General features: G+C 37.1%; 1 protein-coding gene across 1 annotated transcript in view; it reads left to right on the top strand.

The window, feature by feature from the left end:
* Nucleotides 1–26,678, top strand: part of STPG2 (sperm tail PG-rich repeat containing 2) — a 393,190-nt gene that overhangs the window by 135,426 nt on the left and 231,086 nt on the right. The window contains exon 11 of the mRNA XM_067557395.1: nt 23,538–23,703. Within this exon, the coding sequence (XP_067413496.1) occupies nt 23,538–23,703 (166 nt within the window). The remainder of the gene's footprint in view (nt 1–23,537; nt 23,704–26,678) is intronic.

Raw genomic sequence — 26,678 nt, 5'->3', positions numbered from 1 at the left:
ATCAATGTCTGATTCCTCGAGAAAGTGGAGCAGGCCGGTTATAAATAAGTAGAATCTGGATCTTTCTTTCATGTCTAGGTTAATGAAAAAGAAGAAAATTATATGTTTAGTCATGTTAAGAAAAGATTAATTTTATTTACAAAAATTGTACACCTTTTAAAAACCCCAAACCTTAGAAAGTCTGGACATGAGCAGGTAAGAGTCTGTTCAGTTCCCCATTGCCAAATAATCCTTATTTACTTACTGTTCCCCAACCCAAACTTAATGTTGTCTCAGACAAAATATACAAAGGTCAAAATAGCAAATTTTAAGAGAGTATTAAAAATTGATCCTTAGTATGAAATATGGGATTTTATAATCTAGTAATTTCTTTTGATCTTTATTTCAGAATTGGAAATTTAGATAAATAGTAATAACCTCAAACTAAGTACTATGAACAGCAAAATAATATTTCTAACTTTATTTTCAGGATGCACTTTTTCTAGAATCACTTTGAGCTAGAGCAACAAAAAAAAACTGTATATATATGCATCTATGGTTTAGGCACAAAAGGTACTCATTCTTCTTATAGAATCATAGAATTGTAGGGCTTGAAGGAACATCAAGAAGTCATCATGTCAAGCCCGCTGGACAGCTAAGGCACGACCAAGTAAACATAGAACATCTATGACAGATGTGTGTCCAACCTGTTCTGGAAACCTCAAAAATGGGGATTCTACAACCTCCCTTGAAAGCCTATTCCAAAATTTAACTGTCCTTATAATTAAAAAGTTTTTCCTGACGTCTAACCTGTAGTTTCATTGTTGCAGGTAAAAGCCCATTACTTTCTTTTCCTACCTTCAGTGTACACAGAGAACAATTGCTCATGGTTCTTACTACATTTGAAAGGAACGTCTGAGGTTTAAGACAGGAGTAGGTGTAAATCCCTTCTCAGGCAGAAATTATTGCACAGGCCACCCTGCTCCATGTGGGCAGACAAAACTTGTGGACTAAGGCAGGGAATGTATACCATAACATGGTTGGTCCCACAGAGTGTGCTATGGAGCAGCCTCACCTTCCAGACCCACCTAAAATATTAAATTACTTAGTTGGTGCTTATGAAATATCTGTTGTGAAGGATCTCCCATAAAGTAGAGTGAGAATTCATATGCCTAATAGGGATGTAATGTTGGTTCTAAAATTTACACTCCTTTGTTCACTTAAAGTATTATTTGATCATTCATTTTCTTCATCATTCAGAAGAGACTGTGTGGTTATAGAGTGTGTGTGGTGTGTGTGTGTGTGTGTGTTTTCTGATGCTCAGGAAATCATTAAATAATGACATATTCACTTATTAACATAGTACTAACAACATTTAAACTAGGTGAGTGCCAAGAATGCAGAAATAATAATAGAGTGTCGGTACCAGAGTAATAAATGTCTATATTTGTTGTTGATCTGGAGAAATCTAAATAGAAGTAACTTTTCTATGCCCAGTACTACTGTTGAAAATAAGATAGAAACTATCTGTGTGATGTGTAAAACATTTTATAACACTTTGCAATAGCAAAACAAATATAGCTCTAGTTTGGAACCAGAGTCTATATAACATCAGTTTTTTAGTATCAAAGTAAGCTAATGGATAGTTTATATTTTGCCCTTTTTGTTTCAGCCATGATTAAATTTTCACATGATCACTATATCATCTTTTTATATATTGCCTGTTAAAGTGCAGTGCTTTTCAAAAGTAAATAGTGTGCGAAAATGAGAACTTCTTACTTAACAGCTCTTCTGCCTGTATATATTCAGAGTTTATCTGCTTACTCAGTAATTAAAATAATTTTTTACTACTTCGCTCTCTTGCTAACACTGCAGAGCCAAGAAAGCTTTGGGGAGTTGAGTGGTTTTTATTTGAGCTCATGCGTCACTAACCAGGCCCCCGATGCTGTAGGTTACTATGTGTGATCAGACAGACCTCTGTGCCCATATAGAGCTCCATTGATTTCACTGGGGCTCTTTGTGGGTAGAGGAGTCTGTCTGTGAACTATTAATTCCCACTACAAAATCTTTATTAGACATATGTCTGGGGACTTTGACTGTTAGGGCCTTTTTTGATGATGTCACAGCTATACACCAATTCCCAACAGTGCACAGCTGAATCTCTATCACTTAAACACACACAGTCCCCTTTTCTTCCCCCCCACCCTCCATCATCTGGTTTGTATGCTCAAATCGCAAGAGTTGGGGAGGAAATTAATCTGGGTGAGCAATGTGGGACAAAGAAAAGGAATCGGAGGTGAAAAGAGACTGCTGTAATGGCAAGAATTAGGTTTCAAGAGAGAAAAGAACAGTTTAAACTGCCTCCTTCCCCCTAATTGCCAAGCTCTTGTTTATTGATACTTTTAACCATTTTCAGTTTGCTGTCTAGTGTAAAAATTAAATCGGAAGCTGTTCAGTTGGCCACGTTATTTTTAATGAAAGAAAGTGAGTTAAAAGTGGCTGTTAGGCCATTAACTACTGCTGAAAAGGCATTCTGGAGAACCTTTAGTAAACAAGGAGATAGAAAGGGTTAGAAATAAAAAGTCCATAATAAGTGCATTCAGAATTACTGAGAAAAATGTTTATAACCTTTTTCCTTGCTATTTAGCTTTTTAGTAGGAATTATTTTTCATAGTAGAAAGATACATTGCATTAATTCTCCCAAAATCTGTTTGTCCTGCACATGCAGAAAGATAGAGATGTGAGGGATATGGTTTAATTGGTCACAAATAATTAACTCATCTGGGAACTAACTGGCAACTTGTTCAGGCCATTATTCCTTCTTATACATTTCCATCTGGTAGAGGGCTGCTGCCAGCTCCCCACTCCTCCATAGCTGGTTCCAGCCCATTGCTGGGACCCCACTGTCCTCTCTTCATACAAGAGTTAAGGGGCTGAGGAAAGGGCGTCATTTTTGCATTGTATGAGACATTACGATCTCTAACCCAGTTTGCCAATTTCTGTCAGGGATGCCTTCCTCTAAGTTCACTTCCAATTCTGGTAAATCAGGGAATCAAAATGCTGATAGAATGAATACTTGCACTAGCCACCTGCTGGTTTGTGACATTTTGAACTGAATTTCCTGACTTATTCCACCAAGTCCCTGAGTTGCTGGGGGGGCCATATGAAAAAATCCTATCCCACCCCAGCCCATCTGGTGATGCCGGAAAAATTCCTTCCTAGTCCCAAATAAAGTGACTAATGCAATGCCTAAAGGAAACCCAAAAATCTGGTTCTTTGCTAATCCCCAGGGTGGGTGCTACTAATCAGGCATGAAAGGGGGCACAGTCTGGAGGGACAGGGTTTATGTAAACTCCCCCAGATATGTAGGGGCCAATGGCTTAGCTGAGCCCCATCCCATACGGAATTTTTAAAAGTACTTCAGGAAAAAACAGAAATCTTAGCAATGATATATGCCTGTTACTAGATGTAGGAGGTAAAATTGTTGTTGATGCAGAAAAAGCAGAAATGTTCAATAAATATTCCTCTTCTATATTAGTAAAAATATGAGGATTAGGTATTTGTATCGCATGATAATTTTGAAGTACTTTCCGGTCTGTTAATAACCAAGGAAGATGTTAAATGGCATATGAAGGGCAAACGTTTCTAAATTAGCAGGCCCAGATAACCTGCACCGAAAAGCATTACATGAGCTGAATGAGGAGGTCTCTGGCCCACTGATATTAATTTTTAATAAATCCTGGAATACTGACAAAATTGCAGAGGACTGGAAGAGTACTACTTTATGCCAATATTAAGGAAGTGTAAGTGAAATGGCCTGGCTGGAGAGCCTGACATCAGTCCAAAACAAAATAATTAGAAAGCTGATTGATTATTAAATTAATAAAGAATTAAAGGATAGGAATATAATTAATGCCAGTCAACATGGTTTTATGGAAAATAGATTGTGTCAAACAAACTTGATTTCATTCTTTGATGAGATTGTAGGTGACTGCATAGATATTATATACTCAGACTTTTGTAAGGCATTTGACTTTGTAGTGCACAATATTCTGATTTTTAAAAGCACATACTATGTAATTAAGCACATAGTCATGGGGCCCTCACTATAAGAGTAGCTTCTCATGCTAGGATATGGTGTTGTGGGGTTCATCACCTCTAGTGCCCCCTGTTGGCCATTTCAGACCCTGAAGTATGTCATTATTCTTAATTCTAGGACACAATTTAAAAAAAAATCTTCCTCTTTTTTCATTATAATCCCATTTTTTGCCATTCTTTTAATGTTTTCTGTAGTAGGCTTTTGAATTTCTGTTTACTCAAGGATATTTCTATGTCAGTCCTTCCATTTCTTACAGAGCTTTTATCTGCTTTGCCATTTTGTTCCCTGTTATTCCAATATGTGCTGGGATCCAAGCTAATGCTACATGTAGCCGCATTTGTACAAACTCTGTTATTAGAAATATAATTTCATTGATTAAATCACTTCTGCATACTCAGACACCCTTTTTTTTTTATCACCATAAGGGCTGAGACTGAATTAAAAAAAATGACCACTGCTGATGGGTGTACGTCCCAGATCCAATTTAATGCTAGCATTATTGCTACTTGATCGGCTGTCATGATACCTACCTAATCAGATATTTTTTTACATGTACTAATTCTCAATTTTGGTATACAGTATGCCATCCATACTCTTCCTGTTTTTTCTTTTTTAGACCCATCTGTATATATTTGACAACATTGACTCCATTTTTCATTCATATACTGATATACTTCATTTTTACTACTTAATGTCTCTTTTTTACACTTAAGATTATAAAATAATTCTAAATGCACATTTGGACATGTAACTGTCCATCCGTAACCAATTTTCCCAGGACTAAAAGTTTTAACTTTGTTCAGCTTTTCCTTGTCTTTCAGCTCCTGCATCCACACTTTAACACGTTAATGGGACATGAAGTTGTAACATTGTCTGATAGGCTTTGTTTGTTTATAGGCTTTGTTCCTTTCTTTGACTGCCATTTTACACTTCTCATTCCACCATGGAAGTGAGATTTCAGTGTTGGGGAACTTTAATATCTTAGTTATGGCTACAGTAGCTGCTGCTATTAATCCCTTTATTACATTCTCATTGAAATTCTCTGTTATCATTCACACCATGGTTATTCACAAATTCAGTACATTTACTTGTAAATAGCTTTGTTAAAATTCGAGGTGGGTAATTTTCCATTATCTTCAAACTTATTACTTTTCAAAGAGAAAGTAAGTATGGGGAGATGATCTCTCCCCATTCCTTCTTCCTTATATATTTTCCAGTTGCATTTACTTATGATATCTGCTGTTATAATCCCCAGATCTAATCAGGAAAAACTACCATCTGCTGCATTAAATCTAGTTGGGGTGCCATTGTTTAAAATAACTAGATTGTTTTCATCAATTAACTTTTCTAAGCATGCACCATTTGTATCAGTTGTCTTATTCCCCCCCAATTTATTATGACTATTTAGGTCACCACATACAATATATGGTCTTTTAGCAGTTTTCACCATTTCTTGTAACTCTGAGCTTTCTAATATACCGCATGGGTTATAGATACTATAAATCCTTAAATAATTATTTATTTTCTGCATTAGGATCTCAACAGCATTATATTCTAGGCTTACCTCTTCATTCTCTATTGCTATGTAGTTTAAGCTTTCCTTATGAAAGTACAAACATCTCCTCCTCTTTCTAGCTTTTGGTCTTGTCTAAAGGCAACATACCCTGGAATTTTAAAAGCAAGGCTTTTAACCAATCATATTTCCTGGATTCATATGACATATACTTTAATTTTCATTTGCAGGATATTTTCTTTTAGTTTTTGACCATGTGATATCAGACTCTGTGCATTCCAACAACAGATAGTGAAATATGACTAGTATGGGGATCACGATTAACCTTATTCAAAATTGTATGGATACAATCTATTGACAAATTACCAATATGAGAGTATTTTTCCACTGCCGTTGCTATAATTCTTATTTTTTTCTGATTTTTCTGTATTTGTGATGTAGAATTTATTGAATTAATCCTTTCTATCATAAATGCAATAAACCTTTATTTTTTCACTGCTAGTGTATCATCACCTATTCTTTTGGCAGTGTTTATCATATTCTTTATAGAATGAGGCTGTGTCTGAAGTTCCCTTTTCCTGTGCTGATTGTCTCTTTCCTCACCACCTGCTGCACTGAGAGTCTCCCTACAGTTTCCGCATAAAATGTATTAACAATTTTTGTCTTTTATATATCTTTTGCTTGTCTTGCCGCAATACACCCTCTGTATGCCAGACTGTGACTACCAGACCTGTTACTGCATTTCACCACTGTCAGTTCTATATTATTTTCATAGAAATGCTTTTCCTCACATTTATCACATCTCATTTTCCAAATACCAATACTTGCTACATGCCCGTACCATTGGCAGTTGTCTCAATGTAAAGATCTGGTTGACACTAGAGTCATAGAATCAAAGAAGTGTAGGGCTGGAATAGACCTCAAGGAGCCATCAAGTCTAGCCCCCTGTGCTGAGGCAGGCAGGACCAAGTAAACTTAGACCATCCATGACAGGTGTTTGTCCAACTTGTACTTAAAAAACTTCCAGTGCTGGGGATTCCACAACCTTCTTTGGAAGCATATTTCAATGCTTAACTACACTTATAGTTAGACATTCTTTCCTAATATCTAACCTAAATCTTGCTTGCTCCAGATAAAGCCCATTACTTCTTATCCTGCCTGTCCTGGAGAACAGTTGATCACAGTCCTCTTTACAACTGTCTTTAACATATATGAAGACTTATCAGATCTCCCCTCAGTCTTCTTTTCTCAAGAATAAGCATCCTTTTTTTAACCTTTCCTCATAGATCAGGTTTTCTAAATCTTTTATGATTTTTGTTGCTTTCCTCTGGACTCTCTAATTTGTCCACCCAAAATTGGACACATTATTCCAGCTGAGGCCTCATCAGTGCCAAATAGAACAAGACAATTACCTCCCATGTTTTACACACAACACTCCTTTAATACATACCCAAATAATGTTAGTTTTTCACAGTTGCATCACTCTGTTGACCCATAGTTAAGTTGTGATACACTACAGTCCTTAGATAATTTTCAACAGTATTACCACCTAGCCAGTTATTCCCCATTTTGTAGTTGTGCTTTTGATTTTTCCCTCTGAAGTTAAATACTTTGCACTTTATTTCATTTAGTCTTATTGATTTAAAACCAATTCTCCAATTTGTCCAGGTTGTTTTGAATTCTAATTCTGCCTGCCAAAATACTTGCAACCCCTTTCAGCTTTGTGTTAACTGCACATTTTTAAGCATACTGTCAATAACATTATGCAAGTCATTAATGAAAATATTGTTTAGTACTGGATCCAGGACTGATCTCCGTGGAACTTCACTAGATATGCCATCCCAGTTTGACAATGAGCCATTGATAACTACTCTTTGAGTATGGCCTTTCAACCAGTTCTGCACCCACCTTATAGTAATTTAATCTACACCACATTTCACTTGTTTGCTTATGATGATGTCGTGTGGCACTGTTTCAAAAACCTTACGAAAGTTAAGATATATCACATTTACTGCTTCCCCCATTTACTAGGCCAGTAACCATATCAGGGAAGGAAATTAGGTTGGTTTGGCATGATTCCTTATAACAGTGCTATCCTCTTGGTGCTTACAAACTGATTAATAATTTGTTTCGATATCTTTTCAGGTATTGAAGTTAGGCTGGTATATAATTCCATGGGTCCTCATTGTTCCCCTTTTAAAAAATAAGTACTGTTTTTTTCCCCTTGTCCAGTCCACTGGGACCGCACCTGCCCCCTTTGAAGATATTTACTAACAATTCGGAGTTGGCTTCAGCCAGTTCCTTAAGTACCATAGGTGAATTTCATCATGCCTTGCTGACTTTAATGCATCTATCTTAACTAAATATTCTTTAAACAGTTATTTCCCTGTTTTGACTTGTGTTCCTTCATCCTTGTTGTTAATATTAATTGTGTTGAGTATCATTAACCTTTTTAGTGAAGACTGAAACAAAATAGTCATTAAACATCTCATCTTTCTTGATGCCATCTGTTATCTCTCCTTTGCTGCTAACTAGAAGTTGTATACTTTCCTTCATCTTTCTTGTGTTCCTATTATAGTTAAACAACCTCTTCTTATTGCCTTTTATGTCCCTTCCTAGGTGTAACTCATTTTGTGTTTTAGCCTTTCTAATTTTGTCCCTACATATCTTTGATATTCTTTGGGACTCCTCCTTAGTGATTCTTCCAAGTTTCTACTTTTTGTAGGATTCCTTTTTAATTTTTCAGGTCATTTTAGAGCTCCTGATGAAGCCATGTTGGCGTCTTGCTATTCTTCCTATCTTTCCTTTTCTTTGGGAATAGCAGGTCTAAAGCCAAACTGAGTTTCCTGGTCTTTGCCATAAAGTGCATAATTAATTTGAGTCATTAACATGGAAATAAAGAAATTCCCTGGGAGTAAAAACAGTGCAATACCTCAAAGACCGGTGGAATGTAAATAATGATGAGAACAAGGCAACCATACAGTGTGATCTGGATTGCATGGTAATCTGGGCCAATTAAGCAAAATGCATTTTAATATAGCCAAATTCAAAGTCATACATCTAGGGAGAAGGAATGCAGGCAATACCTACAGAATGGGGGTCTATATCCTGGAAAGTAGTGACTCTGAAAAAGTTGTAGGGGTCATAGTGGATAAGCAGCTGAACATGAGTTCTCAGTGTGGTGCTGTGACAAAAAGGGCTGATGCATTCCTTAGCTGTATAAAGAGGGAAGAAGTAGAGGTGAATTTACCACTATATATGACATTGGTGAGACTGATATCAGAATACTGTGTACAGCTTTGGTGTTTATATTTTAAAAAAGAATTGAGAAACTGGAGAGAGTGCAGAAAAGAGCCAGAAAAATAATTCGAGGGTTGGAGAAAATGCTTTACAATGAGTGACTTAAATAGATCCATCTGCTAGCTTATCAACAGGAAGTGTTAAAGGCAACTTGATTACAGTGTGTGAATACCTTCATAGGGAAAAAAATATCAGGCAGTAAAGGGTTCTTTAACCTAATGGAGAAAGGCATAACAAGAATCAGTAGTTGGAAGCTGAGGCCAAATACATTCAAATTGGAAATAAATCAGATTTTTAGCAATGAGGGTAATTAACCTATGGAACAAACTTACAAGGGAAGTGGTGGATTCTCAATGTCTTCAAATCAAGGCTGGATGCCTTCCTGGAAGATATGCTGTAGGCAATCATAAGTTATCCTTTAGTCAAATACAAATTATTGGGCTCAATGCAGGGATAACTGGGTGAAATTTAAGGGTCTGTGATATATACAGGAGGTCAGATTAGATGATCTAGTGGTCCCTTCTGGCATTATACTCGATGAATCTATGAATAGTTTAGAAATTCCAAAGTAGAGTAGGATAGGATTTGTTCTTACTTATACCACTGTAATCTAGAGAAGTCAGAATTGGCTCTGCATTTACAAGGGTGTAAATTAAATTAGGGCATGATTTGGTCTCATATACTGATATTGACATTCAGATGTTCTTATCAATGACAGGGTTATATATCAAGTTAATCACAATATATTATATTGCTACAAAAAAGTAAAATATTGATTGTGTCCATTTCTAATTAGAAAGCTCAAGTAATTCTACCGCACACACACCTTAAGCTAAATTCTGCTTTGTGGTATTGACAAATGAATTGTATGGTAGTCAAGCTTCTGGAATGTGTAGAATTGGGCCTTCTATCTTTAAGGTATAACATTTTCTTACAGGATACAAAGGTATATGCTCTCTAAAAAAATTAAAAAATCACAACTATCATAAGCAACCATGGTTGGATAGAACCTGAAGATTTGGTGGAATTGAAAATATTCTTACTTTTTTCTTGACAGGCAGAATACTTGTATCTAGAAATTTTATATTTTCTTTGATATATTAAGCTGTAGATTCACAATGACTATGACAGAGACATTTAAAAATTAGGCAATAAATAATGCAAAATACAATTTAGTTTAATATTATAAAATACATGAAGAAAGTTAGAAATAACTTTTAGCATGACAGTTCCTCAATAATATTAATGAATGATAGAGTCTTTTATCAGATATCTCATCTTTTTATGTCTAATATAGATATTAGTAAAATTACATTATATTCTGAATAAAATTGAATTACAATTACATGTCAGTCCCTATGCATTTGGATATTTGAAACTGACTTTGAAAACTACAAGGACTATGATTAGATTTTTAAAGAGTCTTGCCTTGAAGAATCTTTTTCCTTCAATAAAAATTGCATAGCATGAGAAAGGTGGTTTATCTAGAAAGGAGAGCTTGGCTTGAAATTCATAAGCCCACTTAACTACCATCAAAATACCTGAGACATGATCAGATACTCACTTTGTCTGGTATACAAAATAATGAAATGTAAGATGCTTGGTACACACAGAAATTATAAACAAATCATGGCCTGCAATTGGTCTTGTCAGCTGGAAGCAGCATTACATATTAACTTAAATGAGATTATGAGAATAAAACATAGAAACATAAGGACATGAGATAAAAATAGAACAATGAAAAGAGAAAAAGGTCTTTTCAACTGTTATGTACTTTGATGAATTTTTTCTTAACTCCCTGGCATGTGGTGAGTTTGCAGATGGTTCAGAAGCAGCACACATACAGTTAGGAGATAGGGACTAGGGATGTTTCATCTTATATTTGTGAACCAGTCACTCTGAAGCTTGTTAGATCAGCTGTATTTGTTATGCAAAGAGAAGTGAATGGGGAATGTTCTGTGTCTATAGTTACAAAGTATTATAGTCAGCTCAATTCTTCTGGTGCCAGAACCAAATAATAAACTTTGCACTTGTATAATGCCTTTTATCTAGGGATCTTAAAAGACTTAAAATATTAAATTTTGGTATTTATCATCCAGGTTGAAATTAAGTTGTGTGACTAGAATTATTGTTCTGCCAACTCTTTCCCATTATTTGGAAGGTGTGGATGTTGCCATCTGATACATTAATAGTGGATTTGCATCCTGTTTGCGGCTTCCTTTGTAGGTGCTGGAAAATATTGAAGTCCATGGCAAAATGCCTGTTGACTTCAGGAAGGCCAGAATTTCACCCTTCATGTCTTAATATTGGATTTTATGCATGTGGGGGATAGGCAATGTCTTGAAAGCCTGACCTTAATGTATTATTCATATTATTATTAAAGTTTATTGGGTTGGTGTTCATTTTGTACTATGTCATTTCCACACACTTAAGGGACAGTCCTTGCTGCAGGGAACTTGCAATCAAAGGACACAAACAGTTTTTAAATAAAAAAAATTGTTAAATTAAATGTAGCATTTGTACAGTACTTATATGTAAGAACAGGTTAGGTGTGAAGTATTATTATAGACAAGGCTGGTAGTACCATCTATTATTAAGGTCTCTTTATAAGACCCTGTTCTTAGCTACTTATAACTTTGCCAAACTTAGCAGTTTGGGCTGAAATTTTCCATGCTGAGTGTCTGCTTCAGGCTAATATTTTTTGGAAATCTTTGACTAAAATAGTTAAGCCACTTCTGAGACTGAGGCTAGAGAAACGTATGTTGTTTTGCAATGTTAAAAGAGCTCTGCTGATCTTGTCTTTGAGAACTCTCCCTCCTGTTTGTTTTTGTTCAAGGACATAAAATATGGTAAGGGTGGGCTTTTTTCACCTTGGGGGGATGTGCCTTTCATTATTTGTATGAAAATTTGACCAAATTTGGACTAGTTCTCACATGCTCAGTAGAAACTTCTGAGATTTTAACAGCTAAAAATCTCCAAAGATTCTGTCCTCACTGAGCATGCAAAGCCCCTCACAGCCCCTGGTGCTAACCAGACTGTACAGGCACCATCCCTACAGAGTGATTAAGAATGCTCCACCACCTCACACTTCCTGTGTCTGGCAGGACTGCACATGTGCCATCCTTAAAGAATGAAAGAGCATGCTCTAGTTAGCCTAAGGCTGTCGAGGCAAAGATGGACTTTCTGTGTGTATGCTGCTCCATGCCAGGGTGGGCCAGCCACCAGAACTGAAAGCAGAGAGCCTGCATTTCCTGTGCTTTCAGAAATAGCACTGCAGATGCCCAGGCAGCATAGAGATGGGAACCGGCTGATTAAAATGCAGAGAGAGCAATTGCCAGATTGGGGGAAGGAAAAGGTGTTGATTGGGACAAGGAAGTCTGGGATTGGCAGAAGGGAAAAAGAGAAGAATTGTAACTGGGATTTGAGGGGTGAAAGACTTGGACTGGGAGCTGGTGAAGGAAATGGGGGAAACTGGGAGCCAGTTGGCCAGGGAGGAACACTCCGATTGGAGAAGGAGATGAGGGGAGATGGAAACTGGGAATGGCTGAACAAGGAAACTAGGACTAGGAACCAGTCTGTGGGCGGGAGGCGAAATAGATCTCACAAGAGCAGGGGGGCATGGGAAGAACTGGGACTGTACGTATGCTTGTGCAGCCTTAGTTCAACTTTGTATGGATTATGATACAGTTTTTAATTACATGATCACATACTATTTTCACTATTTTAATTGTTAGTGTTGTTACAGTTTGGAAAAAAAGGAAAATAAAATCTTAACTCTATCCCCTTGTTCATATGGGTAAATTTGTTAAAAGTGGGTAAGTGACATAGGAACTCAAACTCTATGCACTTAAGAGCCTATATCTCATTGAAAATCAATGAGACTTGAGCTCCTAAGAAACTTAAGACATTTTTGAAAATTTTACTCTGTCTTTAATTAGATGATCACATGCTGTTTCTCAAGCAGTACAATATAACATTATACATTTTTTCTACAGCTTCATATATATCTCTAGCATTTTGTAGTACTGTGTACTGCTCTCTTACCCCAAACCAAACAGTCTATTAAAGTCATTTATATGAAAAGTAGAGAGTAAATTTAGCTAGCAAACTACAGAGGAATTATAACAACACAGAGTAATAATGACAGGGGCCTACATACCTACATTGTAAAGAGTTAAATCACAACTCAATACAGTTAAAATACATTGCACTAGAAATCATACAAACTTATTTTAAATATAATTTATAGATTCATTAAAATAAGTAATGATTTTACAGCCATGTTACAAAATCTATAAGAATAAACATTTATTTTATATTTTTGTAAAGTTCCAAGTGTGACAAATAAAATAAATATTACTATATGTACAACAAATGAAGAGTGTGACCCTGTAAACACTTTCACATATGAGTAACTTGCTCACATGCATAATCCTATTAAATTATCTGGGAAGACCTTTAGTCCTCATCTCAGCAGACAAACACATTATTGGTCTTGGTGATCTCAACTACTTGTAATGCTTTATCTAGAAACCAATTTGAAGATGTCCCAAAGAGCTTCAAGCCATATCCTTATTGTTCTTGCTTTTCTAATGAACCCTTGGTGCAGACCATTTATCCTTACTTTTTCAGGACTGGCAAGTCTTTTCTTGAGACCACTGAGCCCCGGAGCTCATCAACAGGAGGTACTTCTTCCATTTCAAACCCATCCCAAAACTCCTTGCCAAATATCCCCCTCGTGAGAAACTGCTGCCAGGATAGGCATTGGGACTGTTGATAATGGAGCCATAGAGCCAGTGTCAGAGCTTTGCAAGTGGAAAGTGTTTTATCACCCCACATTTTCTCATTCCTACAGCCGTGATCTATGCCCTGTTCTGGAACTGAAAATGGGAAAAAATCTAAAAGAAAATCAAATTTTGCTGGTTTAACTGAAAAGTATAACCCATGCTTTCAAATCTCAGGAATGTTTCAGGGCCCTCAACCTTTGAGATAACTATTTGCACATCTCAATAAGACAAAAGCATAGCATGTACTCTGGCTCCTGCTGGGTGATTACTAGCAGTTTAAAATATTGCTCTTTGGGCTAGGGGACAATTTCCAAGATATTCATCATATAGCTTGACAATGGATGCAGCTCATCTATATCATAAAGTCTTACAGGTGTACTTGTCTCTTAATGAGTGACTCAAATGAGCCAAAGGTTATAGTGGGTGGTTAGCATTCTGTGGGCTATTTATTCCTTCTGCAGATCTCTCAGTTTAAGAGTAAATTAAAAAAAAAATCTTGTTCCCAATGTGTGTTCTACTATTCATAGTGGGCACCTTAGATTCCACAAGAGCTTTGGCATGAGTACCATAGAACTGGTTCTGAAATTTCATTCAAGCAACGGACTTAGTCAGGTGAGGTGAGGTGATACTTTATTCATGAGGCTTAGGTCTGATATTAGGCAACACCTCTATCATTCTTTTTCTAAAAGCTCCAGTGTGACCTCTGCCAGGGTGGTTGAATTTCATACACAAACCAAATGTTTACAGCTTGAACTTACTAATGTTTCCATCTCAGCAGGTCAGAAACTCTAATATGGTGGACACTACCAGATAATGTCTTGAAGAGATGGTCTTTTCTCACCCTGCTCCTCAGTTTATGCTAGGCCTAAACACATCCAATATGTGGTGGAGAGAATCTTTGTCTATGGACTTTGGAAGCCTTAGGAGTGAGGACTCCATGTGAACTTGCTTAGAACTGAGGGCCTTCAGAATGTCTCACATCCTCTTTTATAAATCAGAGAGAAACTGATGCCGATTCTCCCAGACAGTATATATATGATGCATTACCTCACTGACAAGGAGGGGCTCCTTCATGTCTTTCCTCACTTTCTTTTCTTCCCCATAGTACTGAGGTAGATGTGGCAAGTCAGACTGAGTAATTTTATTTGCACCAGCTAGATTATGGCAGGCTTGAATCTCAGAGGTTATGGCTCTGTCCAGAGAACATCCATTCACTCTCATCTAGAGAAAAGGTCTCTTACATTAGCAAAGCATCAGGGAAACTCATCAAGATATCGTACCCTTTAATCTGAGAACATAGTAGTAGGTATGGGTAGAACTAGGTAGTAGGACTAGAAGAATTTAATACATACCTGAGGAAATCAAAGCAGATTATTGTTGAAGTCTAGAAAGCCTCCTATAGGAAATGTTACACTCTCAAATGGAACTGTTTAAAAAAAGTCTGTTCAAGATAAGTTCTTGACCTCGCTTGCTATTCAGCTCCCAGTTATATTAGATATTTTCCCCCATCTCTGGTGTCTTCAAAGCTATCTCTGGTAACTTTGGTTTGCTTAGTTGCTATATCTGCCCAATGTGTTCTCTAGCAAAATACTTTTTAAAAGATATTTTTAACCTAGACCCTACTAATCCTAGAATTTGGTGTTAACTAAACTCATGGTAGGGCTTTGGAATTTTGCTCTTAGTATCAGAGGTCTTATTTTTGATGGCCATTACCTTGGCAAGAGGGTCTTGGCGTTGATGGCCAACCATTTTACATTATATTCCATAAAGGCAAGGAATCCCAAATTTCTGACAAATTTTTATTGGAATTCATCTTAATCAGTATCACTTGCCTTCCCCTCTCCCACAAAGGTTAGCCCCATAATTATTCTGGGGAAGTGAGTTTGCATACTTGGAAGTCAAAAAAGCAATTTGCTACAAGTTAAATTGAAATAAGCTATTCAGAAAGTTGAACAGAATATATGACCTTGGAGAATATTCTGTTGGTCAAACCATCTAGTCTCAAAGGCTCTCTTAAGTGTATAAGACTATGAATCCAATCTTTTTATGAACTAACTAATGTTCATGTTTCTGCACAGCAGGACTTGTTTGGTCCTCTGTCAACTTTAATGACATCCATCTGCAATGTGCTCACATCTGAAATATGTAGATGCTATGTGCAGTTTATGCACCTTCACAAATCATGTTCTCTCCACATGGCATCAGGAGCTGATGCTGGTTTTGGGAGGGTAATGCCTCAGAGGTGTTCAGCTTACCTTCTCAAAGAGATCAGAGCTAACTAGAGTCCTACAGTGGACCTCTGTGAAAGCAATATCAGGAAGGTGAAAATGAATTCCTTACTAATAGTAACTCTTAATCTCTGAATATATTGTTATTTAGTTAAAGGTCCTCAGGCAGAAAGGATTGATTTTAATAGTTTTAAACTACTTCAAGTTTTTTTTTAATAACTTAAGAAAACCCAGTAACATTGAAGAGTTGACAGTTGGAGAATGGTGAGTGTCCTGGTCCATTTCCTTCCTTACCATTTGCACCTTTTATCTCCATTGTTTTTATCATCCTTCATCATGTTGTTTTAACTTTGATTGCAAACTTTTTGGGGCAGAGACAATAAATATAAATCTGATCTCAGTTATACTGGTTTTGCAATGGCGTAGCTCTACTGATTTGAGTGGAATTATGTCTGATTTAAACCGATGTGAAAGATTCAGAACTGTTGTCATGGTTTTTCATCTGCACACTGCCAAGAACATGTATTGTACTGGATAAACAGTAATCTTTATTAGTAATACTGCTAGAAATCCAGTTTTCCATACCAGTTCCTGAATGCACAGCTAAATTAAATGTACTTTCATTAGATAGATCTCTAGAAAAAGTGCCAAATTAAATCCTGAAATAATTCTTCTCACTGTGACCAGGAACAAATTACTGTAGTTCCAGACTGTTCATTTTTGTTTTCTATTACTTTTCTATTTCTTTTATCGATTTCTCCTTTGAAGGTCTTTTAGAATTTTTGCGTGGGTGTTCGATAGCCATTGAAAAGAATATGCTCTTCAAATCTGTTTCAGATTTAGATTTAAATCTGTTTGGAGCTGCTGGAGAGGATATTTTGGTATGTCAGTCACAGTTGTGATCTCATCAAAGGTCTTTTTTCAGAAGGGATTCTTTGCTTCCAGGGCAGTTGCATTTGCTGGAATAGAAGGGTTATCATGTGTATTTTAGCACACTAGAGGACAGGTATATTTCCCTCCATCATACGTGAATGAGGCAGGATGTAGCAAGACCTTTTGCTTCATTCATTGCACACGTTGGGTCATATTCTGCTATCCTTTCTCCTCTTGAGCAGCAGCTTACTCCAGAGGCAGCCCCATTGAAATTATTGGAGTTATTCACAAAGATGCCACTCAGCATATATAAAGGTGGCAGAATCTGGTCTCACTGAAAGGTAAAATCTGCACAGCACCTAAGGTTCACTTGAGAGGTTGTCTGTCTGTCTCCTTTCTCCCCAGTTCTCCCTAACCCTGGATACTAGCCATGTAAATTACCAAAACTGTGATTTAATTTACAGCTTCCTCCCACCCATAATACAATTATTTTTCCATTTGTTCCTCCTGCCTTTAAACTCCTTTCTGCTTTCTGTCTACTACCATGATCACATGATTGCCAGCACCACTGCCCCCTCCCAGCTTTTGCACCTCCATAACTAGCTCCAGTCTCACTCTCTGTCATGCTCAGGAGCTTAGTCCCTTGGATGCACACTAATTAAAGATGCTTAATTTTGTCCTCTCACTCTCAGTGGCAGCAGATAAGTGTGAAACTTTGACTACATTTGGCAGGGTTGTCAGGTTCCACTAACAACTTGTGTGAGACTCCAAATAAAGCCAGAGTGTCCTTGCCACCGCATCCTTAACATTCCCCCAAATGGGAACATTAAAAAGAGTGGGATGATAAAAAGACTGTCTGGTGATGGCTTCTTGAATAAGGATCTAATGACTAGATCTGGGTGAAACTTTTCAGACAAATAGTTTATTTGCCAAAACATTCAGACTCGGTTGATCTAAAACTATTTGTGAATTGATTGATTGATTAATTTAGGCTGAGAAAAGGTTTTTCAGGGCCTGCTCAAAAAACTTGGCATGCGTGTTGCCTACCCCCAATGACCTTTAGACTAGTGGTTAGGGCACTTACCTAGGCTGTGGGACACCCAGATTTGAATCTCCACTCTGAAGCAGGGACTTGAACTCAGATCTTCCCCCTCCCAGGTGATCATCTTAAGCACCAGGCTGTAGGCTATTCTCAGGTGCATTGCTCTCAATCTCTCATGTTTCCACTTTGTATAAATATCTAATTATTCATTAGAGAGGAGTCTTGAAGTCAGCTGTCCCCTGTCTGGTGAGTGCCCTATCCATCAGGCTATTGGCTATTCTGTTCTCAAGCTCTCCTGTTGAAACTGTTCCATTTTGTATTCCTTGGGCCAAAGGGAGTAAGAGCGAGAATGGCTGTTTTGCCTGGTGATTTAGGCACTCACGTGGGAGGTAGGAGATGTGGATTCAAATCTTTTCTGTGCTTGATTCAGAGGAAGTAAGTGAAGTAAGGAGAAAATTCTTTGTGGAAGAGAAATTTTGGCATTCTGAAAAGAGAACATCAAGTTTTACCTGGGTATCAACCACTTGACACAGTTTTGTTGGATGTGATTTTGCAAATGCAGTGGTGAATAAAGCTTTCTTCAGCTCCACCACGATGACCACCATCATCACAAAACTGAACCTAAAAAACAAATAAACTATCAATTCGACTGGGATCCTTAAGTTTAATCAGTTGCAGGAGATTTTGTATGCATGAATGGTGACAGGTGAGTACAATTAATAGGATATTCTGTTAATCATTAATACAATTATTTCTGTCAGACCAGCAATAGAATGGGTTGTTGTCTTGAGGGTATTCGGCTGTGGAGCAATTTGAAATCTTTTGGGTCCTGCAGTCTTTGTGATTAGAACACTGAAATAAATTATCTATCTAATGGAAACAAAGATGAAACTATGCCTCATACTCAATTTAGTGATAATGTGATCCTGATAAAGATTTTAAAATTACACTTTTGTAAATGAAAAATAGAAGTGTGTCCAGGTATACATGATAGCCAGGGCTAAGTTTGTAGTAGTCATGGTGGCCATGAGATCTCAAGGCCACCTAAAAGAGCCCTGTATATTCATTTAAATCATCTAGAATGATAATCCTGGGTGACTGCAGTAATAGATTGGACAAGAAATTGGTTTGCTTTAATTGGTGTTCTGTCATACAGCTGAGTGGCTTGGGATATTCCAATTATTTCCACCTTTTTCTCATTCTGGGATTTTAGCATGTGGTGTGTACTCTCAAATGAATCTGAACTCAATATGATAATCTCCAGCTTGCAAGTAAAATAGGTGTGCACTGTCTTTCTACCTCTCTTGGTTGATGTTGCATAATTAGTATTTTAAAGATGTATTTTAAATAAAAAATAAATAAAAAATAAAAATATATAGCCCCAAATATAAACAATGGGCTTTAATTGTTGTTTTTCTGAACTAAGCTAACTGTTAAAATGTGTTCTCAGAAAATGTGGGTGACAGGATGTACCAGTCCTTTATGGTTTTGGATGGGAAGCTTCCTGGACCAGTATTGACCTTTTAAAGCTTTCCTAAAACTTAATTGTGGGACTGGTGATGTGATTCATCAGGCAGAGGAAATGGGTTTTGGGATATGGAGAAACCCACTCTACTAATAGTTTAGGGCCTATGACCAGGGTGAATTTGATCTTCCCTCACCTCATAGTGGTAAGGAATTAAGGTGATGCTGTGTGTTTCCAGGCAGCCTTTCTCTCACTAGATCCAGGAGAGCATGGCGGAGAGGGAGCTGTAGTTCCTAGGGCAAACAGGATTGCAGTCTATAGCTCTAACAAAGCCTGTTGGGAAAAGGGGCTGGGTATATTAAAAGCTCCTCTCCCACAAAATGGGGAAGGAACTGGAGAAAGCTGAAAGGGTCAATGATCTCTCCTAGAAGAAGGGGCAAGCAACCCACGTGTTTCCTTTTTATGTTACAATATACGCAACTGTGTATAATTTAAGAAGACTTTGTAAATCTGAGGTGGGGCCAAATCAATTTAAGAAAATTACAAGGAAAAAAAGCCAGTGGCATAGGAAATTACTTTTGTTACAACAACACCCCTCCTGCCCGGGTGTGTCCCATTGTTTTGTTTGGCCTGCCACATTGTGTTAGATATAATTATAGATAGGTGATATTTGAGAAAATTCACATAGAGCAAAGAAATTACCAGAGCCAAAAAAGATGAAGTTCTTAAAACTGCAAGTGGCATAGTTGATTACTTCCAAGCAAACAATGTGCTGTCAGTCATCGTGCATGATTTGCAAGATGTTGAAAATTACCCAGAAGATGAAAAACAAACTTAATTTTACAATATATACACTATATCTAATTTGCCAGTTGCTTTTCAATGTCTTTTGACGTGTGATTGACTAACACTTGTGCTTTTTAATTTTAATACTGAGCCTACAGCGTTTCGAGAGATGCAAATGGAAACAAACAGAAACAAATCATGTATCTTGCAACATCACAATTTCAGTTGAAATAATGGAAGAATTCACATGCTGAAGTATAGCAGTTCTTGTTTTATAATACTTTTTGCTTTAAGGTGCATCACATATATACATATGTTTTTAAAAAAAGAATCATTAAATCATCAAAGATACAAGTTTTCTGTTTTTTTTGGAATTCCTAAAAGGTTATTGATAAATCAGAGAAATCTTTGAAAAACATTTTTTATCTATTTACAGGAAATTCTGCATGTGAATAATATATTTTTCTTTCACTTTCATCTGAGGCCTATTACAAAGGTCCTTTGTGGGAAATTGGGATTTTTAACTTAATGCAGGAGCTTGTGCCTGTAGCTTTCCCAGCTGTATAAACATCAGGGGTGAAGTCCTAACCTGATCAGTCAGTGGCAAAACTCCCACTCCTTTCAGTGTAGCAAGGATTTCAATCCAAAAGCCTGTAGATGCAGGTTCCATTGAACATAGATTATCAGTCTTTCTCATGTTAAACCTGTTCAAGAAGAGGAGTGGTCATATGGATGAGCGCTCTCTTCCCATATTACAATGAATTGTTATATCTGGTCTGTCCATTTACCCTATGTGACCACACAACCTGCTGGAATGACGAATAGAGTTATAAATCTGAAGCAACCTCCTGTTGTGGTTTCAAGTGAGGACCTGTACAGCTCCATGCTAGAAAAGAGAATACACCTGTCTTTGAGAAGGGGAGAGCTAACAGAGAACTCCTTACTTAAACCCTCATTGGGTCCCAATTGTTGATGTGTCTCTGGGGTCTCTCCATTTCACCTGACAATCCTGATGGGTATTTCCCTTCCCCATTGCAATTTTTAGGGGGAACAGAAGGGAATAGTGATTCATGTGGTCTTTGGATTTTTGGTTCTTTACCACTACTCCTTGGCTGACTTCTAATATTAAGCAGACAGGTAGGGAGATGCTAGAATTATTGGCTGTGAGACATTTGAATGTCAGCCATTGAATAATTGTAACTATTCAAAGAACAACCTGCTCTCACAATAAGATGTCTCTGGAATTATTGACCATCCTCAGTAGGTCTGTCAAACTCATTCCATGAATTTAATTTCCAGATATGATTATAAGGCTGAGTATATATGGGAAGATGCATTTGCTGGCAGCCACAGAATGTCTAATGTAGTGTTCTGCAGCTGTTAGAGAAAGAGGTTATATTTCCCTTGGAATTGGGGGAATGGAGGAGGATCTCCCTTATACCCTAGTGGTCAGGGAACTCACCCAGGATGCGTGATACCTAGGTTGATTTCCCCCCTCTATGTGATATAGAGAAGGGATTGAGTGTGAATCTCCCACATCCTACATGAGTGCCCTAACTTCTCTAGGCTATAGACTTATTCTTGCTCTTTCCCTGGTCCGATGACTATTCATTGTCATTCATAGTGGCAATTCATAATGATAATAAATAGTCTCTGGGACCAGAGAGTGAGAGCTGGGGAGGGTTAGGGGTGTTAAGGCACTCACCTAGGATGTGGGAGACGCAAGTTCTAACCCTGTTCCACCTCAGAGTGATAGGAAGTTCAACCTTGGTCTCCCACATCGTGGGTGTGTTCCCCAACCACAGGTTAAAGCTTGTAATGGAGATCCCCCTCCTTCCCTGCACCATTTTATGATTCTAACCTTCCTTTGCTTTGGGCAAATTCCCAAAATTGAAATTAAAAATTTTGATTTATTGACTCACTGAAAATTTCAAAATGTTTAATTTTTGGTTCAATCCAAAACAAAACTTAATTTGGAATTGCCATTGAACCAAAAAAATCCATTATTCACGCAGCTCTAGAAGCTGATGGTTTTTTAAAAGTGAAGATATCATAAAATATTTCTTGTGATATATGTACAAAAGAAGAATAACAAAACAAACAAACAAATAAAAGACCCTACCACCCATCAACCCAAACAAAATTAATTCTCAGTGGAATATTTTAACTTTCAACTGGAAGTATCATCTGTTTTTTAAGGCTTTAGAATGATAAAACTTTGGTGTATACGACATTTGATATTTTGTCTAGAATTATTGTCATAATTAATAATTGTATTGCTTTGATGTTGATTAAAATGTTAATACAAGAGCATAGCAGTAAGGGTTTATAAATTAAAGAGTAAATATTTTAGCTTAATTGGAAATTAGTAAATATGAAATTAGCAGATTCATCTTGTACAATAAATCTAATAACCTTTCAACTAGAATGAAACAAGAACAGTTGAATTAAAAATAACTGAATACAGAAATACTTTATGACTAGTCACAATATTACATAGCCCTCCTGCCACTCACTGGGGGAGAGCCTATATTGTGTGCTGTAGAAGGGAAGAGGGGTGGTGCTGCCTCCTGTATTAGCTTTAGCCCAGTGGTTTGGGCACTCATCTGAGATTAGCCTTACCTGGAGAAGAGATTTGAATTTGGGTCTCCCACATTGTAGGAAAGCATCCTAGCCACTGGGCTCTGGGGTATTCTGATGTCGGTATCTCTGGCTCTTCTGTGGAAGCTGTTCCTCTTTGTATTAAAAAAAAATTAATCATTGTTCAAGGACATGAACTTGAGTCTCCCACCTCCTAAATGAGTGGCTAGCCACCAGGCTATTGACTCATTCTCGCTAGCTGTCTGGTCCAATGTGGAACAGCGTCAACAGGAAAGACCCACTCCTGATGATCTTATTGCCCAGGTGTTAGGGAACTCTTCTATAATATGGGAGACTCAAGTTCATGTCCCTGCCCCGATGACTATTTAATATTAGTTATACATGATTTACTATTTGGTTGGAGAGGGGAATTCACCCAGCTCTAGTCCTGAAAGGCTGTTCCTTTCCAGAGCTCAGAGTGCCCCATGCTGTTAAGTCTGGGTTTTGGGGTGGGGCACAGTTTCCTAGCAGACCCTGTTGTGGAACTTGAGTGTCTTAAGACTCCAGGATTTCATAAAGAGTTATAACAATACTTTTATGCCTGATCTGTACTTGTGTGATTGATAATTGTGGCTTTCCTCCCATAATAAACTGTTCCATTTATTAAACTAAATGTCTAGTGATGCAATAAAACTAGTATTATATTGATATTGAAATCTATCTGTAGCAGACCTAAGGTAAAAAATGGTGGTTTTAAAAAAATTAGGTACTGGGTGCTTTCCTGCACTTTGTGTTTATCTACAGAGGTGTTATAACTGCTTACCATTCTGACTGAATTCTAGATAGTTTCACTTGACACTTTTCTTACTTTTTTAAATACTATAGGAAGTTCCACCACCAGGATCCTATGAGGTTCAAAAATCATTTGAGAAATCACACAGTAAAAGCCACTACATGCCTCCCCGAACCATACTGGCTAAAAGAAAGCATGCCTCTTTTCTCAGTGCAACATCTAGAAAATTTTTATCCAATACTGACAAAGATGTACCAGGTAAGTTTTTTACTTCATTTCCTAATAAAACTGTAACTAAAACAGCTAAAATATTATTCTACTTGAGAGCCATTCCAAAACGTTAGTGTTAAGTTATTTAAGTCAAGTGATCTTGGATTGGGAGCCTAGGGAAGTTGGACACCCATCTTCTATGGGATGGAAATCTGAGCCCTAATGTCAACCCTCCTGTTCAGTGACTGGTAAGTAAAATAGAAAGCAAAGAATAAACAGCTGTTAAAAATACTTTATTTAATTAAGCCATTTTTTCATCCCTACGGGAATTAATCTGAGGCTATTTGATGACTCATTTTACTGGTCAAATGGAAGTTGTTTAACTAATGAAATAACCAATAAGACTGCATTTTAAGAAAAATTTGCAGTGTTGTAGTGATGATGGTTCCAAGCTATAAGAGAGAAGGTAGGTAATATATTTTCTTGGACAAATTTCTGTTGGTGGAAAGTACAAGCTTTCGAGCTACACAGAGGTCTTATTTAGGTTCGTGGAAGGAAGCAGAGTGTTACCTTTTAAGAAAAATAACCAAATTGATGAATGTGCAAAACTTTATACTTTATATTTCGTTTTCTGCGTAGTGACTCTGAAGCTTGATAATATAAAGATGTTTGTTTCCATTTAAAAATATACACCTTGTTTACAGCATATGGGTCAAATTTGATTTGCTTGTCAACTGGTTGACTTATCCTTACTACTGATTGGGTATGAGGATGTTTACATGCTACACATTTGCTCATTAAGATAAAGTTATGTAGGAAAGTAGAAATATATTCCTAACTTTCAGTGAATAACTTGCACGAAAAGAGTCTTTGTATTTGAGTTTCAGGAATCCTTGCAAAAGTGCTTGTAAATCCATCTCTGCCTTTTATACAGGGAATCATAGATCAGGGGACACAAATGAATGAGAACAGACAGGGATGGATTTAAAGCAACAGACTGCAACTTTATTAAAATATAAAATTGGAGAAGGTCAGTGTCTGTGATGGAGCAATATGAGAGAGCTTGTATTGGCATTGTCCATGATATATTTATTTTATAGATATATAGAGGATTTTCAGTCTCTGAGTTTCAATCTGCCAAACTCTTTTTATATAGAAAGTGTTTGTATTTTGTGTCCTGCCTAGCTTGTCATAGCTTACAGGGCTAGAGCATTATGGGATAGCCTACACTGTTGCTGTGAGTCTTGAGTCTATTAAAGAAAGATTTGGTCTTAAGTATACCTGTGTCCATGTCTGCTAGTTTCTCTCTCACTGAAAAGTAATTCTAATTATCAAACATAACAGAAAGGATCAAAATAACAATAGAAAATGTTTCTACTTTCTCCCATAATGTGATTATTTGATTTTTAATTCTGCTTTTTCTCCTAACAAGTAGTGCTAGTAATTGCTGCACTTGGCTTAGCAAAAATAATTTGTAGCGTACTTTTAGATTTTCAGCCATAGCAGTTACTACATTTATTATAACATAGTGAAAGTAAGTTCCAACAGCTTTAAAATTACATGTGTAATATGCTTCAATAAATCAGGATAAAATTAAAGTAGCTAGCACATTTTCCTTTTTTGGGGAGGGCAGCGGTCAAAGCCTTCTGATTCACCATCCGAGATGGTGTTTCGTGGTTAGAGTCCCAAATAGTTATTCTGCTGGAGACTGTAAATCTTTGCTGTTTTATAACACTACACGTTCCTCTGGGTTATCAAACCAAAACTTTTAAAAGTCTGATTGCAACGTTGTTAACAACAACAGGAGAAAATATAGGTGCTCGCAGGCAAACTTTTGAGCCTCTAGGAGGGTTCAGTCAGAAGTGGGTTTGATGTCACCAGCCGAATGAATGGTAGGCCTTCATGCCAACCAGGAGCAATCGGGCTATGACAAATCTGAATGTCAACATACCTTCAAAAGTGTGAAAGTAGTTCTGAATTACAAATGGACTTCATTCATCTCTTAAATTGTTTACATGGGGCTTTTAGCTCAAAATTCTAGAGCTTGTTTGACTGTTTGGTATGTTTGTAGGTCACCTACTGTATACAACAGAAGCAAACATTCTGACAAGGTGTCAGTGGGGCCTTTTAGTGACATGAGTGCAAAGTTAGTGATAAATGAGGTTGATATTGCTGAGAGACTTGAATGACTGCTTTGCCTTCACATTAAAAAAAGGTGAAGGTCATATCCTGGAAACAGAAGTATATTTTCCGTGTGTAGAGAAATTAGAAAAGAAGGGAAAAAATGGTGCTAAAATACATAGTCAGGTAATTACTACTTTTACAAGATGGTAAAGGAAATAAGAAGGCTGTAGAAATACTTTTATAAGATGACTTACTAAAGATGCAAAAATTGTAAGAAAATGTATATAGCTTGTGTATTTCCTGAATTGGACATGAAACATTACTTATAGTACTTATAAGCAACAGCTTTCCTAGGGAGGATATGAAACTCCAGTGGTTTTTTTACCTGCATTGGTATTGGAGTGATCTGTGAAGTTATAGGACTGACAAATGAGCTTTCATATTCTGCTGAGTTGTTTAGAATCCAGGGATGGTGCTGATCAGGGACTTTGGAAGAGATTAGACCTTCCCAAACGTTAGTCTCATGGTGTGCTTCTGGATTTCTGCACTAGGAGAGACCTAGATGAATGGGGGGTTCACTAGATGGTACTCTGTCATGAAATGGCTATACTTACTGAAACTCTTTTGGGATTTCTGTTCCCTCCCATAGGACATGTTTGTTCTAGGAAAAAAAGGTATATTTTTAACACGTTTTAATCCTTGTGAAGCTACAGTCAGAAAAGCAATTAAAATGCTAGGGTGCCTGTCATAATCCCACTCACACAAAAGAAGAGATGAATACCACTAAAAATAGATACTTCTTCATCCTTTCCCAGACAACCAGCTGGCATTGCATCTCTTTTCTTCCTCATCACTGACGTGTAACATTCCGAGTATGATTTTATACTTTTCCCCATTCT

The sequence above is a fragment of the Emydura macquarii genome, unplaced genomic scaffold (genome assembly GCF_026122565.2).
Source record: "Emydura macquarii macquarii isolate MOO-44397 ecotype Brisbane River unplaced genomic scaffold, CSIRO-AGI_Emac_v2 contig_1790, whole genome shotgun sequence".
NCBI classification, from domain to species: domain Eukaryota; kingdom Metazoa; phylum Chordata; order Testudines; family Chelidae; genus Emydura; species Emydura macquarii.
This window is presented reverse-complemented; position numbering and strand designations above follow the sequence as displayed.